The 15162-nt window shown below is 56.3% G+C and overlaps 5 protein-coding genes across 5 annotated transcripts; 3 read left to right on the top strand and 2 right to left on the bottom strand.

Moving 5' to 3' along the window:
- Nucleotides 1-1282: 1282 nt before the first annotated feature.
- Nucleotides 1283-2881, top strand: CGCA056_v006028 (uncharacterized protein; the record flags this gene model as incomplete). The annotated part of the gene is made up of 1 exon (XM_037321279.1): nucleotides 1283-2881. One exon carries the CDS (start codon nucleotides 1283-1285, stop codon nucleotides 2879-2881), a length of 1599 nt encoding a protein of 532 aa, XP_037179614.1.
- Nucleotides 2882-4087: 1206 nt separating this feature from the next.
- CGCA056_v006027 (uncharacterized protein) lies at nucleotides 4088-4432 on the top strand (the record flags this gene model as incomplete). The annotated part of the gene is made up of 1 exon (XM_037321278.1): nucleotides 4088-4432. The coding sequence occupies one exon, from the start codon at nucleotides 4088-4090 to the stop codon at nucleotides 4430-4432; it is 345 nt and encodes a 114-aa protein (XP_037179544.1).
- A 1432-nt stretch (nucleotides 4433-5864) lies between these two features.
- Nucleotides 5865-7976, bottom strand: CGCA056_v006026 (putative transcriptional regulatory protein; the record flags this gene model as incomplete). The annotated part of the gene is made up of 3 exons (XM_037321277.1): nucleotides 5865-6714; nucleotides 6765-7202; nucleotides 7258-7976. 3 exons carry the CDS (start codon nucleotides 7974-7976, stop codon nucleotides 5865-5867), a joined length of 2007 nt encoding a protein of 668 aa, XP_037179547.1.
- Nucleotides 7977-11464: 3488 nt separating this feature from the next.
- CGCA056_v006025 (Satratoxin biosynthesis SC1 cluster protein 4) lies at nucleotides 11465-12857 on the top strand (the record flags this gene model as incomplete). The annotated part of the gene is made up of 4 exons (XM_037321276.1): nucleotides 11465-11705; nucleotides 11789-12251; nucleotides 12300-12367; nucleotides 12424-12857. 4 exons carry the CDS (start codon nucleotides 11465-11467, stop codon nucleotides 12855-12857), a joined length of 1206 nt encoding a protein of 401 aa, XP_037179615.1.
- Nucleotides 12858-13024: 167 nt separating this feature from the next.
- CGCA056_v006024 (KsdD-like steroid dehydrogenase) lies at nucleotides 13025-14950 on the bottom strand (the record flags this gene model as incomplete). Its single annotated transcript, XM_037321275.1, has 1 exon — nucleotides 13025-14950. The coding sequence occupies one exon, from the start codon at nucleotides 14948-14950 to the stop codon at nucleotides 13025-13027; it is 1926 nt and encodes a 641-aa protein (XP_037179616.1).
- Nucleotides 14951-15162: the final 212 nt, after the last annotated feature.

The raw sequence follows: 15162 nt of genomic DNA, 5'->3' as shown, positions 1-15162 counted from the left end.
CAGGCCGTTGGTGGCTCTCGTTAGCGGCGGCCGGTAAGATGGTGATGGGCGCACGCGCGGAGTCAAGGGCCGGGCTAGCTTTGTAGGGGATCGGAGACAGCAGCAACAAGCCAATATCTTGTTCGTGTCTTGGCCATGTTACCCCGCAGATAATGCTTCTCTGCCTCTCTTTCTCCCCACAATCGGGGCCAAGACCCTTGTCCGGCACTCGATATCCATCGCGGAGAGAAGTCCGGCTTCGGAGCAGGTGGGGTTCCACGGTGCCATTGCATTTGGAGGTGCGGACAATGAGCGGACGTTTTTTTTTTTTTTCCTTCTTCATAATCATGGACCCCCTTGAACCCGCTGTCCGGCAGTTACACGCGCAGCCTCCCTCCATCTGAGTCAGTGCGAGCTGCACGATTTTGGAGAAGCGCAAGACAGGGAAGTCGGGCAAGGAATGTGGAGGCGGAGATTTTGCTGCTCATGAACCAGGGGCAGATCTTGGACAAAGTGCGGAGATGATGCAACTCTAACCCCACAACCAGACGACTTGACAAGCAGCTGCTTGGAACGCCCCTCTTGCTCGGCATTGGTGCATGGCAACTAAGCATAACTGTGTCTTCGCTGTGGTTTCGTTGTTCATCTCAAGTCATTTGAGCGTGTTTAAACCGTTGGGTGGGGGGGATGGCAGCTAAGCACACTGGATGATATGCTACATCGGGTCGTAGTAACCATAGAATCGAGCGACCCATTGAGAAGTCTTTCTTCAAGATATCTATGTGACTGTGTCCAAAGAAGCAAGCCTGGGCTATTTGAGCAGCTTGCACTAGTAATTCCCCGCTGCATAAAGCTCAGAAAAATGAGAATAATGAGCAAAGGACTGTCGCGATTTCATTGAGATCCCTCTCAAGTTCTCAACGTTCCAGTTCCGTGCCGGAACCCCGGAGTCCGTCGGCCACAAGTTCCCCGGTGTGCCACAGCGTGGCGCTAACTGCAGCAAGGCGGCTGAAGGTGTGGCTGTGGGGAACGTGGCTCAGGCATTATCTTTAGGTTTGGCCTCAAAGCACCCGGATGAGGGGCCTCATTTCCATGAAGTTACTCCTGGTGCAATCAAGCTGATGGGGCCACCCCGAAAACCTTGGGTTGGGCTGATAAAACTCAGAGAAAGTCATCAATTTCGTTGTGGCTGGATGGCTGACTATGTATCTGGCTCATACAAAGTCTCCGCCCGTCCCGATTAAGTCTCTGCCTAGGCATCGGTTCCTTTCGCTTCACATCACCTCATCAACCCACCAAAACGATGCGACCCGCCAGTCTGTTTGTGCTTCCTCACGAGCTTCGGGACCTCATCTATGCATTCTATGTCAGCATCGATGGCGGCTACGTTTGCGACACTGATAGCTTCATCCGAGGAAAGCTGAAACGAGCAAAAGGAGACCGCATCCATCTGTCTCTCGTCTACACCTGCAAGCGCGTCGCGGAAGAGATGGACGGCGGCGGTCTTGCCTTGCGCCTGAATACCATCACTTTCTCGCCCATCTCCGAAGAGTCACTCGGCTGGCTTGCTGGCAGCTTCCAGAGGAAGAAGGACGCCCTGGATCGCACGAGGTTGGCAATGCTTCAAACCGTCGGGTATTGCATCCCGGACGCCGTTTACTCCGAGATGGCAACGGCATATCCGCGACTTCTGCTCTTGCTGGATCGCCTGAAGCGGGAAGGGCGTCGGTCGCCACTTGAGGCCACGCTCTTGGCCATGGAACGCCGCGGACCCTACGGCGAAGCTCCTTCGGTCTACCGCGAGTTCGTCAAGGACGTCCTCCAGAAGTCATCAACCTGCGATGGCGAATTCCAAGACGCCGTGCGGAATTACTGGCCCGAGGTCGTCGAAACGACGCCGGATCGACGTGTATGGAATCCTTTTTTCATTGTATACAGCACCATCGAGCCCTGGACGATACCATCCGATACGCAGATGCGCAGGCTAGAATCAGAACTACCTGTGTACCAGAGTCATCGCGCTGGTTTGACAGCCGATCGCTCAATCTACCGCTTCTCGGCTGCTGCGGCGGCCATCTACTTTTTGGAAGCCACCCACCACGAGAACCGCACCCACCTCCGGAAAATCATCCTCGACGAAAAGAATGAAGCTGTTTCGAACCCGGAGTGCCATGCCCGAGGCCTCATACCGTTTTGTCAGCAATACCCTTTTCTCCGAATCGAACGGCGTGTTTCGCTATGGAGAAATGTCTTCCAAGAAGACGTCAACTATCTTGACCCAGAACGGCGATGTGTGCTCAAAGATCGACCTACTCCTGCCTTTCTCAACTCGGACCAAATCACAGGCAACGTAGCGTCTTGGATTGTGGAAGCTATGGCGCTGCTCCCTGCTGGCATGCCCGCGAAATCCTTCTCCCTCCTTCTAGACGGAGACCCTGCCCCGACGCTGTGCTCCGAGATATTCCAGTGTATCGTTCAGCGAGACGTTGCCTGGCAGCTGGCCTGGGATATGTCTTTGAATAAGAAATTGCTACCCGAAATCTCATGGTTTGAGAAGAGGGGCGAATCCGTTATCAGACACGGTCATTATACAAACACTGATGTTCACCAGCATCAGAGATTTCCAATTTTACGAACAGGGTTCTGGGGATATTTCTTCGAGGACTTTCCACAAGGTTTCAGCAACATTGGAAAAGAATCGTTCCCTGTGCACTGCAACTTCGACACCGGCATTGCTTGCGATGTCGAGGACATAGTCATGCAGCATGGCCGGTGGGATATGCGCAAATGGGAGCAAGAATGGTTCCGACACCAGCCACCGTGGTGGGAAACAGCACCACCACTGCCGGAGTGGATGGCTCTTTTGGAAGAAAATGTCAAGGATTACATGCCATCAATTTGAAGCATGCGAATGGAACATTGGCATAGAGTAATGGGGAGGGAATCGGTGAGTGGCCCTCTCATGCTTTTCACAGAGCACATCGTAGGACGCATGGGTAGGCGCTTCATGTAATCAAGGTAATGTACGTGAATCAAAAAGCCGAAGGTGAGTGAGTAGACTTGACGTAGAAACCGCCTTGAATTCTCTCCAGCAAGTGGCAATAATCCTGGTGACATTCTTTCGTGAGGCAATTGCAATATCTCAAGTCATAGCCACTTCCATGGTGGCAATGCAAAAGGCAAGAGCAGTAAGGATTTTCTCTCTGAAAAAAGTCGGACAGGCTGTCACCAGCTTGATATGTACTGAGTGATATGAACTATCGAAACCTGAGAAGGAGCAGCAGATGGGAGAGAAATCGAATCATTCGTCATGCAAAATTCCATCTGTTCTACACCGCAGCGAAGGACAAACTTGAAGGATGAGAAGTACCTCGTCAAGGCAAGGTTTATCGCCATGGGCTTACTGCCATAGATGGAATATACTGAGTTCCTTACCCCAAGAAAGACTCTTCCCACCACTCAATGAATCAGATTGTGAGGCAGGAGCCATTATTAAGCGAGAGATGTGACGTTAGTGTAACCGTGGTGATGTCTTTGAGCAGCAGCTCAGCCTGCTGCCTTTCACCCACCCGCCCTTTGCTGCCTGAACCACCACCACCCACCAACTCTCTGAATCTAGCAAGAGGTCACCCGAATTGCCTCCTTCCTTCTCTTTCTTGATCAAACCACGCTAGTCCGCGCACAAAAAGATTTAAATCAAAACAAAAAAAAGAAGCCGAACCGAAGACAAGCGAGACGAAATCCTGCCTAGCCCTATACGCCTTCGACCGACCGCCCTGCCGCCCTTCGACCTATACCCCCTCTCTCAGACAACGCATCTTCTAACCCTTCTCTTCTTCCTTCTCACCCACACACGAACCTTTCCAACCTTTCTCTTTCACACACCACAACAACCACTTCCTTCGACCATCACCACAAAAAACAACCATCACCACTCCAACCTTTCACAACTTCACCCTTCAACCAAACTCAACCAAACCAAACCTCCTTCACAACCAGTCAAGATGAACGTAAGTTTGTATCCTACTCCCCATTCTCACCTCTTCACACAATCTCACAATTTCTCCAGGGTTTCACTGCCACTGCCATCCTCGCCTTCACCGGCACCATGGCCAACCTCGTCGCTGGCGCTCCCGCCATCGAGGCCAACGGCACCCGCCGCAAGCTCACTACTACCTCGATCCCCACTGTCACCGACACCACTTCCACTTCCACCTACTCCTACTCCTGGCCCACTGAGAACTGGCCCACTGGTCTCCCCATCCCCGTCCTGACCACCATCCGCCCCGAGGAGCCCACCTTCACCCCCACTCAGGTGCAGTCGTACAGCACCGTCCTCCACACCCGCAAGAAGCTTCCCCAGACCACCTCCACCGCTGACGTTGACGTCGAGATTGAGTACGTCACCGTCACCCACGTCGTCGAAGGCCCCGTCACCACCGTTGGCGTCTAAGCTTCTCTCTCACACAAGCATGGTCTGGTATTTGGGAACTTTCTCAATTTGGCAGGTGTTTTCAAGGACAGGGCAAGGAACATTGGGAAACGCAAGGATTTGGTAACAATACCCCGGATTTGGCTTTTGGCGTTGCGCGGAGGGCTGGAATAAATGGGCTTTGGTCTTTCTTTCTTTCACTTTTCTTCTTTCTTGGGGATGGGAAACACTTGGCACCCTTTTGGAAGGGCTGGACATGCAGCATGGGTTTGGCTTTGGGATTAGGCATATGAGATTCTGCAGCTGAGGCTGCAAAGACACATCTGCAGCTGAGGCTGCAAAGACACATCTGCAGCTGAGGCTGCAAAGACACATTGAGATCACTCTGACACACACTTCTTGACCACCTTTGTGATGCTTTATGACTCTGTGGATGTGTTCTGTTCATGATGTTGTGAATGTGTTTATTCTGCTGCCTTCTTGATTCACCACTTTGTTGCCCTTTGAGGCCATGTTCTGTGAGGAAGTTGCGATCGGGAAGTTGTGATGCAATTTATTTTGGCAGGTCTACGTTGCTTGCTGCTACAGCCTCACAGTCATCCGCAGATTCTTCTACCTCATACTGCGAAGTTTACTGATGCTTTCCATATACCATCACTATCTAGCGACCCGGATTCCTTCTCATAAAATTCGTCACATTTGTGCTGTCTGGGACACAGCTGTAGCAAAGCCACCGTCGTCGCATCGTCTGGTGACAAGTAGGCGCGGCGAGCCTGTTTCCTGGGCTCAATGGCATCAACACGACGGTCGCCATTCTCCAGAAAAAGTTATCCTCGTAAATGGTGGTGGGTGAAGCCTTCCGGAAGCGATTAGATACGGAAGGACTGGTCGACGATGTTATCGTAGACTTAGACACCGTAGCTGCCACCGCTGTGAATGAGATCTGCGACGTACTCGTCGACTCGACGAAACATCCGCGGGGAACTTCGTTCGGAAGTACGCAACGGTCGGTCGCTTGCTCTCCCTCAAACGGTACATGCTTATCGCGGTAGTTACTCGGCGAGGAAGGCACGGCTGGCGACACAGCCTAAAGCTGCGCTTGATGGTATTCGATGGCTGATGAGTGGGAGACGAAGATGATCGTGATGATTCCGAGGTGAACTTTGCTTCGTTTTGGTAGCGGAAGACGTGTCTCCTATGGTGTCGAGCAGGCCCTGTGATGGGCTTCACATGAAAGGAGTTGTCGACTGTTGTAGTGCGCGAAGGACGCAGTCTTGGCGCCTGCGACAAGTTAGCTGGCTTGCATTGCGTGTGTGAGCGGTACTGGATGACAGGCGCGATGCTCATGCTTACCTCCTGTTCACTGACGGATTAGCTCATGGCTCGCTGCCTGAAGAATCGTCGAGGGACGGACTCGAAGACCCTTTGCATGATGTAGTGCCCAATGCCGATCTCAAGCAGTGCTGAACATGTCCCACAAACTCGGAAACAACTCGTCAATATCCGGAACACTCGTGGACACGAACTCCTGAAGCTCAGGCATGTCGACGGGCTGCTCCGCAATGCTAGCGGTCGCGGTCGACGAAGCGAGCTTTTCAATGACCTCGGAGTACTGCGCGATGCAAAGATCGCCGAGATCCCAGGCCCTTTGGCGGTGCGTCTGCAGCGCGGACATCAGGTCGCGCGCCAACTTCAATGACATGCTCTGGGCCAGACCGCTGATGGTGTTCTCCGTTTCGAGTGCGCAGCGAAGCAGAAACTTGGTAGTCGACGTGAAGGCGAACGTCATCAGCGGAAGCCAGTAGTCACCCAGCTGCGGCTCCTTCAACTCCTGAACCAAGAGCACAATCTCTTCGGCCGCGCGACGGACTTCGAGGTAGCAGCGCATCGGGATCGAGGAGGTGTGGTCAGCGTTGGCGGCTTTCTCTGCGTCGAGCTCCCATTTTCGGAGGAGGAGCTTGATATAGAGGTATGCGAGACGGAGGTTGGCTGATCCAGGCATGTCGAGGCTGTCGCCACCGCGGATGATTCTTCTTCGGAGAGGGTTGTCGAGCGAATCTTCCCACTTTGTCAACAGGACCTCGAGATCCCATGGGCCGCTGGTAAACGTCTTTTCAAGGTCGTATATACGCTCTAGGTATTTGTCGAGGAACTGTGCCAGAGAAACGAAGGCGAGGTAAACCAAGGCGGCGTTGAGATCGAGGGTGCTGGCAGCTGGTCCGCAGAGCTGGTCCACTGTCGGGAGAGATACATCATGTTGACCACTTCGGAGCTGTGGGGGTGTGCCGTACGCAAGACTTGACCTGCGTATTGTCAGAAAGAAAGGATGTTGCCTCAGATCCAAACGACTCACCACTTGTCGTACACAAAGATGGCCCACCAAATCTTTGTCCGTAACAGCTTCTCTGATTCAGGAATGTCCCAGTCGGACGGGTCTCGGTTTAAGCCGAGTGAGTGGGCCAAGGAAATGGCTGATCCCAGTTGTAGGCCATTGCCTATGATTGAGGTCAAAGGTCTCCCAGAGATATTGAGAAGAATGCTAAGAAGCGTTGAGATGCCGGGTGACAGATGGATCTCGGAGTAAAGGGCGTCGTTGGCTTGATTCCAGATGAACCTGGTGTCGGGGCGGTGGTGTTCGATGAGAGTCGGCGACTGGGCCCAGTATGTCATTGTGTGAGCATACAGACACGAGAGCAGAGCCGGAGCGATATGATTCCTGTCCTCAGCGTAGCGCTTCTCGAATGACCGTCTGTCTAGCAAGGGGAAGCATCTATTGGGCTTCTCAAAGAATCTGGAACGACTGGTCAGAGCGGAGCCCTGTGTTTTGACTGCTGGTGATTACTTACAACTCAATCACATCTGGCAGCAGGGGCTCCAAGAGCTTTTCAATGACTTGGCATTTCAAGAAAGCAGGCGTCCGGTCATTCGGGACGCCAAGAGGTTGCTTTCGCACAGTGGTGAAGACGACAGGCTTGCGACCGCTGCCGCCATGTTCTTGACGTGGGCTCGTGCCGGATATCCTCGTGCGAATGCCTCGATTGAGTACAGATGAATCATTGGAAAGGTACGTTGACAGGATCTGAGTGTCCTCGATATCCGCCGGTCCTACAATGTGCGCCTCATCCTCGCCGCCTCCGGCGATGGGTTCCACGTAGTGTCGATCACGCGGGGAGCTCGGAGCCAAAGCACCGTCCGGCGACCGTGACATACCTGGAGCCGGCGGAGGTACGGTCGGCAACGGCAGTGTGCTGAGCTGAGAGTCGAAAGTGGTCTCCGAGGAAAACGTCGTCTGTGGCGGAGGAGACAAGGCGCGGTGGCCCAGGTCGCTCGACTTGCGGGCTTGAGCAGTCCTCCATGCGCTCTTCGGCCGCGGCGAGGTCCCGGTGGCTGGAGCTGGAGGGAACTCGCAGGATGTGCCGTGGGCACGACATGTAAGACAACTCGACCCGGTGCGATCCACGTTACACCGGGACTTGCGCTTCCGACAGGCCAAACATGCCGGCCGGAGGTGGGAACGGTAGGGGCGCTCCGAGGGAAAGGGGACTTCGCCAGCCTCGTTCGACATAATTCAGGCTTTCAAAGTGGCGTGAAAGATGATGGAATTGGGCATTATGGCCAAAGTAAGCGGGTTGGCCGTGGACTTGGTCAACATGTTGCCTTATCTGGAGCATCGCTGATGGCGGAGCTGAGTTTCCCGAGGTGACGCTGCGAGGTTTCCCGAGGGAAAGAAGGTGGCTCGTGCGCGGTGCTTATCTGATTATTGTCGGCGATAAGACGCAAACGCCGATAATAGGTATCGTCTCGCGATTTCCTCCTCCCCCTCCTCTCGACCAACAACCCCTTTGCATTATTTTCAACGGCAGAGTCTCGAATCCCAAACAAGAACGTCTTAATGCTGTCGACTGCCATCTCTCAATTACCAGCAGCCTCTCAATTCCGCAACTGCACTCGTTTCGACAGTCCACAAGGAGCTGGATTCCCGTCGCAGCCATGCCTCCCATCGACGCCTTTGCTCCTAGGAGCTCCCACTCGCACGCTCGCTGAAAGGTGCACCTTCTGGTCCGTGATGTCGATTGATGCTGGGAACCGCTGCATCATCGGTAGGAATTTACCTGAAGGACGATAATGAGCAAAACGATCGCGGTCACCATTTCAGAGTGCGCAGTCCTCAATGTTTTCCTATCCAACCAAGTGAACACCGAGTTACGCAGGACAGAAAGAAACGCCAGAAAAGTTGCGTCTTCTCGAGTGCGACCAGAAGATTGTTGGTGTGAGTTATCCCTCTACCTGCCGAAGCTGATGGCCTTGCTTACACGAAGCCAGCCAACCTTCGGTCAGGAATCAGGATAGTAGTCGCTACCAAGATTACCCATGCTCACACGTACAACCTACGCTGGACTGCATGTTCTCTTGCATGGTCTTCCCTCCTGTTATTTCCGCGGGCGAGCGTATCAGTCCCTTTCTGCCGCTCGGTCTAGGCAAGTCCTCAAATCACACATCACTGTCGACGAAAGCCACGAGCTCGAATCTGGGATTCCGAATATCTTCAAGAGCAAGTTTAGCATTGCTGGCCACGGGACGGCGTTACCGTTCAGTTGGGTGTCCGGTCTCACAATGGTCGCAAAGACCAGGGGCTGACGATGCCACGCATGCGCATGCTGGGAGCTGCGAACACCTCGTGCTCCGTCTCCCGCAGTCCCGATCGAACCTATGACTAGGCAGCCGGGATGGGTCAATATTGGCGGGAGACAATTCAGTTGCCGTCCTGCGGCCTCCCGGCGACTTGCATCGTCGAGTGCATCCAATCCTCGGCCGGAACGCACGTCCTCCCGACGGGCTCGTCAAGGCATTGAAAAGGCGTTGTGAACGCAGAGGGATGCTCCTGACCTTGGATGAAGCACAAGACGGTATCACAAGATGCGGCGAACTCGCGAACATCGAAGACGTCGAAGACGACGACGTGGTCATTATGTCCACCGTGTGCAAGGCAAGATGTGAGAACCGTCCCCGGTGACTGCCGTCGAAGGCGACAACATTGAAGGGTCACAACGAAAGGAACTTTTGAACTTCTAGCACCCATGTCTAGAGCCATTTACCGGCTGCAACGAGCGCCGGGGTCTTTGAGATCGTGGTGCGTGATGACCTGGTCGGGCATCCGGTGGAGTTAGGCATTTCCATGACGCTCTGAAACGACTCCAGAAGAGGCACAGTTGTACTGGCGATATTTACAGCCGAGGCTTTATGACCCGTTGCCAACAACAACTGCAAAGCCCCAACGAGGAAACCTCAGGCAATAGACAACACGGCGCGTGAAGCCGGGGTTTGAGCCAATCTCAGCAATTATTCCAGCCTTAGGGGCAAGATCGCAGGGTCGATCACGATTGTTGTGGAACAGCCTAATCATGTGCAGGGGTGCTCTCGAACAGACATTCGCCAGCACCCCGGGAACACAGCCTCTGCACTAGAGACGAACATGATTTAGCAGACGAAAATACGCCAACGAATAGCACAGAATCCTTCAACTCAATGCCGCCCAACCAGGGGCCATTTGAAATTCTTCAAGGAGGTTGACGCGTCGGAAGCATAACGATTGCATCTTCAGCAGCGTAGCATCCGGCACAACAGGGAAATATGACCGAGATCGGGGATCGCCCGTGACCCACTGCCCCTCGCAGGAGTTCCCAGAAGCCGACGGATCGCCGTGGAGCACTGGAGCATATGCTTTCTTTTCTCCCGCAGACCATGCCAACATCAACATCACTTGTTGGAGCATGAATCCTGCCTTTTCCCTCCTTGCGGCTGCGTCCGTCTCCGCTGCGAGCAGGCAGGGAGGCGCATGGGACAGTTGTTCGCAGAGTCTCATGACTGACGGAAGCTTACAGGACGAGTCATCGTAGGTGCCACGCCGCCACTGGTTGCCATCCACGGTTGAGGATTCCCTGGGAGATGAGGCCTAGCCAAGGTGTTTGCTGCCGACAGGGTTCATACATGACGGAGGGAAACGTCCAAGAACTTTGAAGTGTTTATTCCAACGCAAGGCCATCAGATGGTGGCTGTTATCCCGCCGGTCGAGACCGACTCAGCAGCAGTGCAGGGCCTGAAGCTTCTGCCCAGCATGTCATGACCGCGTACCGCCTCCTCATTGCCAGCGTCTCATCGCCACGATTCAGAAACGCATCCTTCGTTTTCGGCAGACAGCAGCCAAAGGACCCCGGGAATATCTGCCTAGAGTTGCGGCTTAATTCCTGGATGGTGGGATGCAGAAGAAGGGATGTGGGTAGTCTACTTATTGCAACAGTCGCGAGTCAGTCTCGCCCCCAACGAATAGGAATTCAAGCCCGGCGTCCGATCTTTGGCTCCATGGCATGACGACAGGGCAAACCCATGCGCATCTCAAACTCTCCTTCCACGATCATTCTAGAACGTGACGTTTCATGCGAGCTGGACCAAAAAGGCCCCCCGCCCCCTCATCACTCACTCAACCATGGTACTGCCCATCACGTTGTCTCACTGGCTCAACCGATGGTGGCTAACCAACCTAGCGCCTGACAAAGGAGCGCACGGCAAATTCAGTCGCCGAGGAGTTCTGCTCCGCCGACGGGGATGTCGCGGTGGTGGAACCCATTACACAACGCCAGCGCCTCGCGGAGGGAGGAAAAAAAAGGGGTCGCAAAAACAGGGCAATTATAGGCTTGCGCTGTTGGTCCATGGCATTCTTGGCCATGGTCCGATCATGCAGAAGGAGATCTCAATGTTCAGCCCCCCGGACAATAACTCGCGAAGCCTCTCTCTTCGCCCCTGTCATCACGAATGGAGCCATCCCTCCTCCAGGACGTGTGCCAAGTCGGGACGTTAAAAAGAAAGAGGGGGCCCGCGCCAAGATAGGGCTGCCACCGCGGCTCGCGATATTAATATCCTGTTTCCTCCTGGGCCTTTGTTTCCTGCCCAGACGGAAAAGAAAACAGAAAAAAGGCTTGGTATTGATGCCCAGCTCGTGTCTTGGCCGTGGATCGGCTTAGCTTGCCTACCAGCACAGCAACCAACCTCACGACCATGGACGCTGGCCTCGTCTTAGCCGCCGAGGGCGAGGGTGCAACACACAACGTCACGGCCGCATACCTCGCCGAAGACTCGGGCGACACGCTTATCGGTATCTCCATCGCCTTTGCCATCCTCACGACGCTGTTTCTCGGCCTGCGACTGTACGCAAAACGGTTCACAGCGGGCGGGTATGGCGTGGACGACTACTTTCTCGTGGCGGCGTACATCGTCGACCTGGGCATGTGTGCAGTGGGTATAGGTAAAGTTTTCCGGGGACCGTCGTGTGATGGGGCGATGGGGAAAGTATCGCTTGGACTAACTCGTGGGTTTTTTCAGTTATGGTTCGGGTGGGCGGTGTTGGACGACATGTTGAATTCGTCGAAGAGTTTCACCCGGCACTCCTGGTCGGCTGGGCCAAGTGCATTCTGGCCTTCGAGATTGTCTACTTCGCGTCCGTGGCTCTGCCGAAGATGGGAATCGTGTGCCTGTACCTGCGCGTGTTCAACTGGAAGGGCGGAATGCGGACGACTGCGTACATCCTCTTGGCGACGCTCGCGGCGACCAGCTTGTCCTTCATCCTCACAGCGTGTTTCCAGTGCACGCCGCTGCCGTTCTGGTGGGATCGGACCATCCCCGGCGGGAAGTGCATCGACGTGCAGGCATTCTTTCACGCGCAGAGCATCCCGGGCTTCGTGTTGGACTTCTTCATCATGGCACTTCCCATGAAGACTATTTGGAGTTTGAAACTCCCCACGCATAAGAGGATAGCGTTGGTCGGAATCTTCATGGTTGGCAGTTTGTGAGTCGCCCTGGACCCTCGGATGAACTTTGACTGACATAGACGCAGCGGTGTTGTCGCGTCAATCATTCGAGCAGTCACCTTCTTTGGCACCGCTGCCTTCACAGACCGGACATGTACGTACGCTCTCTTACTCAATAACCCCCAAAGGCAAAACGTTGACCATGACCAGGGGCATCCGTCGCACTCGTCGGCTGGAGCATTATCGAAACCGGAACCTACATCATCGCCGCCTGCCTACCGCACCTCCGGCCCATGATCTCGCACTACACGCCGCCATGGCTCAAGTCCATGGTGCGCAAGACGCTCTCGCAGGCCAGCAACTCCATGTCCAAGGTCACGACCTCGAAGCACTCCCAACCTCGCCGCGGCGACGATGAAGTCGAGCTCACGGCGCGGTCGCGAAAGCAGGCCGCCGACGCGGAGAGTGTGACCGGAGACGAAGAGCGCGGGTACGCGGGCATGCAGTCCCCCTCCGGCACGACGGTCGAGGTGCGCAAGTCGGACGAGATGGTCAGCGGCGACTGGGCGCGGCAAGGGCAAATCCGCGTTACGACAGAAGTGAAGCTCGAACGCGTACGGACGTCGGCTTTCTTGAAAGAGTAATGACCTGTGATGATTTAGTGTTGATAGTAATGAGAATCAGTCAAAAGATATGCAGCTTCACGCCATTGTGGAAATCTTGCTGCCAAGGCAGACACCATTATGTCGCTATTCAAATACAGGGCCCATCCCAACCGCCTCGCAATCTTTATCTTGATTATCGAAAAAGTCTACATCTTTGACCGTGCGCCTTTAGCCTCTGCAGGCCCAAGAAGCTCATCCGCGATCCCTCGTCCAGCCGCCCTCCCCGAGAAGATGCAGCCGCCCAAGAAGGTTCCCTCCAAGCTGTTGTACCCATGCACACCACCACCGCCGAACCCGGCAGCTTCACCCGCCGCGTACAAGCCAGGGAACTTCTCCCCATTGGCCTTCATGACGTTGCTCTCCAGGTTCGTCTCGATGCCGCCCAGCGTCTTGCGCGTAAGCAGGTTCATCCGCACCGCGATCAGCGGGCCGTGGGCCTTGTCGAGCAGCTTGTGCGGCACCGCGATACGGCTCCTCTTGTCCGCCCAGTACGTCCTCCCGTTGTTGATCAGCATAGCCTGCGCATCCTTGGAGTACGCGTTGTCAAACTGCCCGTCGCGCAGCTCGATCGTCTCGCGGATGTCGTCGAGGTCCAGCACCGGCCCGCCGCGCTCGCGCTGCAGCTCGTTCATGCCCTGCACCAGCTCCGGCAGGTTGTCCCGCACCACAAAGTCCTTGCCGTGCTTCTGGAAGTTCTGTACCGGCACCGTGCCCTTCTTGCCGAACACCCGCGTCAGCAGCTTCCACACGCTCTTGCCCGTCACATCCGGGTTCTGCTCCGAGCCCGACAGCGCGAACTCGCGCGCGATGATGCTCTGGTCCAGGATAAACCAGCTGTAGTCGTACCCCGTCGCGCAGATGTGCTTCAGCGTCGCCAGCGTGTCGGTGCCCGGGAAGAGGAAGGGCGGCAGCCGCTTGCCCGTCGCGTCGAGCCACAGCGAGCTCGGCGCCGGCAGCACGCGGATCCCGTGGGACGGCCAGATCGGATCCCAGTTCTGCAGGCCCTCCGTATAGTGCCACATGCGGTCGCGGTTGATCACGTTCGCGCCGACCTGTTCCGCGATCCCGATCATCCGCCCGTCGACGTGCGCCGGCACGCCCACGACGAAGGTCTCCGGCACCTTGGGCCCGAGCCGGTCGACGGGCCACGCGGCTTTCACAGCCTCGACGTTGCCCCCGATCCCGCCTGACGTGACGGCGACCGCGGAGCCAAATATCTCAAAGTCGCCGACGACCTCGCGCGAGGACTTGACGCCGCGGGCGGAGTTGTCGGGCGCGAGGACCTTGCCGCGCACGCCGATGGCGCGGCCGGTGGCCTCGTCGGTGATGATCTCGTCGACGCGGTGGCGGAAGCGGAACTGCACGACGCCGTCCTTCGCAGCGCGCTTCACGGGCTCGGCGAAGACGCGGACGACCTCCGGACCGGTGCCCCATGTGACGTGGAAGCGCGGGACGGAGTTGCCGTGGCCCTCGGCCTGGCCGCAGCCGCGCTCGGCCCAGCCGACGTTGAAGAGGAAGCCCATGCCGCGGGCCTTGACGTAGGCCTCCATCTCGTCGGCGGCGAAGTTGACGAAGGCCTCGGCCCAGCGGCGCGGCCAGGTGTCCTCGGTCTCGCGGTCGAACTGGGCGGAGCCGAACCAGTCGCGCATGGCGAGCTCGCGGGAGTCCTTGATGCCCATGCGGCGCTGCTCGGTGGAGTCGACGCAGAAGATGCCGCCGAGGGACCAGAAGGCCTGGCCGCCGAGGTTGGCGTCGTTCTCCTGGTCGAGGATGATGGTGGGGACGCCGCGCTCGGAAAGCTCGAAGGCGGCGACGAGGCCGGCGAGGCCGCCGCCGACGATGAGGACGGGGCGGTCCTGGAGGGCGCGCTGGGTGTCGGGGGACATTGCGGCGAAGTGGGGGCCGGCGGAGGACGGGGACTTGGAGGAGGGCCGCGCCGGGGAGCGGAGGAGGATGTGGCGGACGATGAGCTTGAGGAGCCAGGCGGAGGCGCCCAGGCCGGCGAGGGCTGCGAGGGTTTGGGACGGTGTTTGCGGGAGGGAGGAGGAGAGGAGAGACATGACGGGTGCCATCGCGGCTGGTTGTGGAGACGTGGCGGTGGGTTGTGTGTCTGTCTTATTGCTGCTGCTGACCCGTGGTCGAGTTATCCGTCTGACGGGTCTTGGCTCTCTTCGGCCGTCGAGCTGGATTGAGCTGTCAGCACCGAGTGACGCTGTGCCGCGATGGTGCTTTGGTGGAGGTTGTGGTGGGATGGATGGATGGGTTGGAGAGAGTGCGGGGAAGA

The sequence above is a fragment of the Colletotrichum aenigma genome, assembly GCF_013390185.1.
Source record: "Colletotrichum aenigma strain Cg56 chromosome Unknown KSG_Cg56_contig04, whole genome shotgun sequence".
NCBI classification, from domain to species: Eukaryota; Fungi; Ascomycota; class Sordariomycetes; order Glomerellales; family Glomerellaceae; genus Colletotrichum; species Colletotrichum aenigma.
The sequence above is the reverse complement of the archived record's forward strand: the minus strand, read 5'-3'. Positions and strand labels throughout refer to the sequence as shown.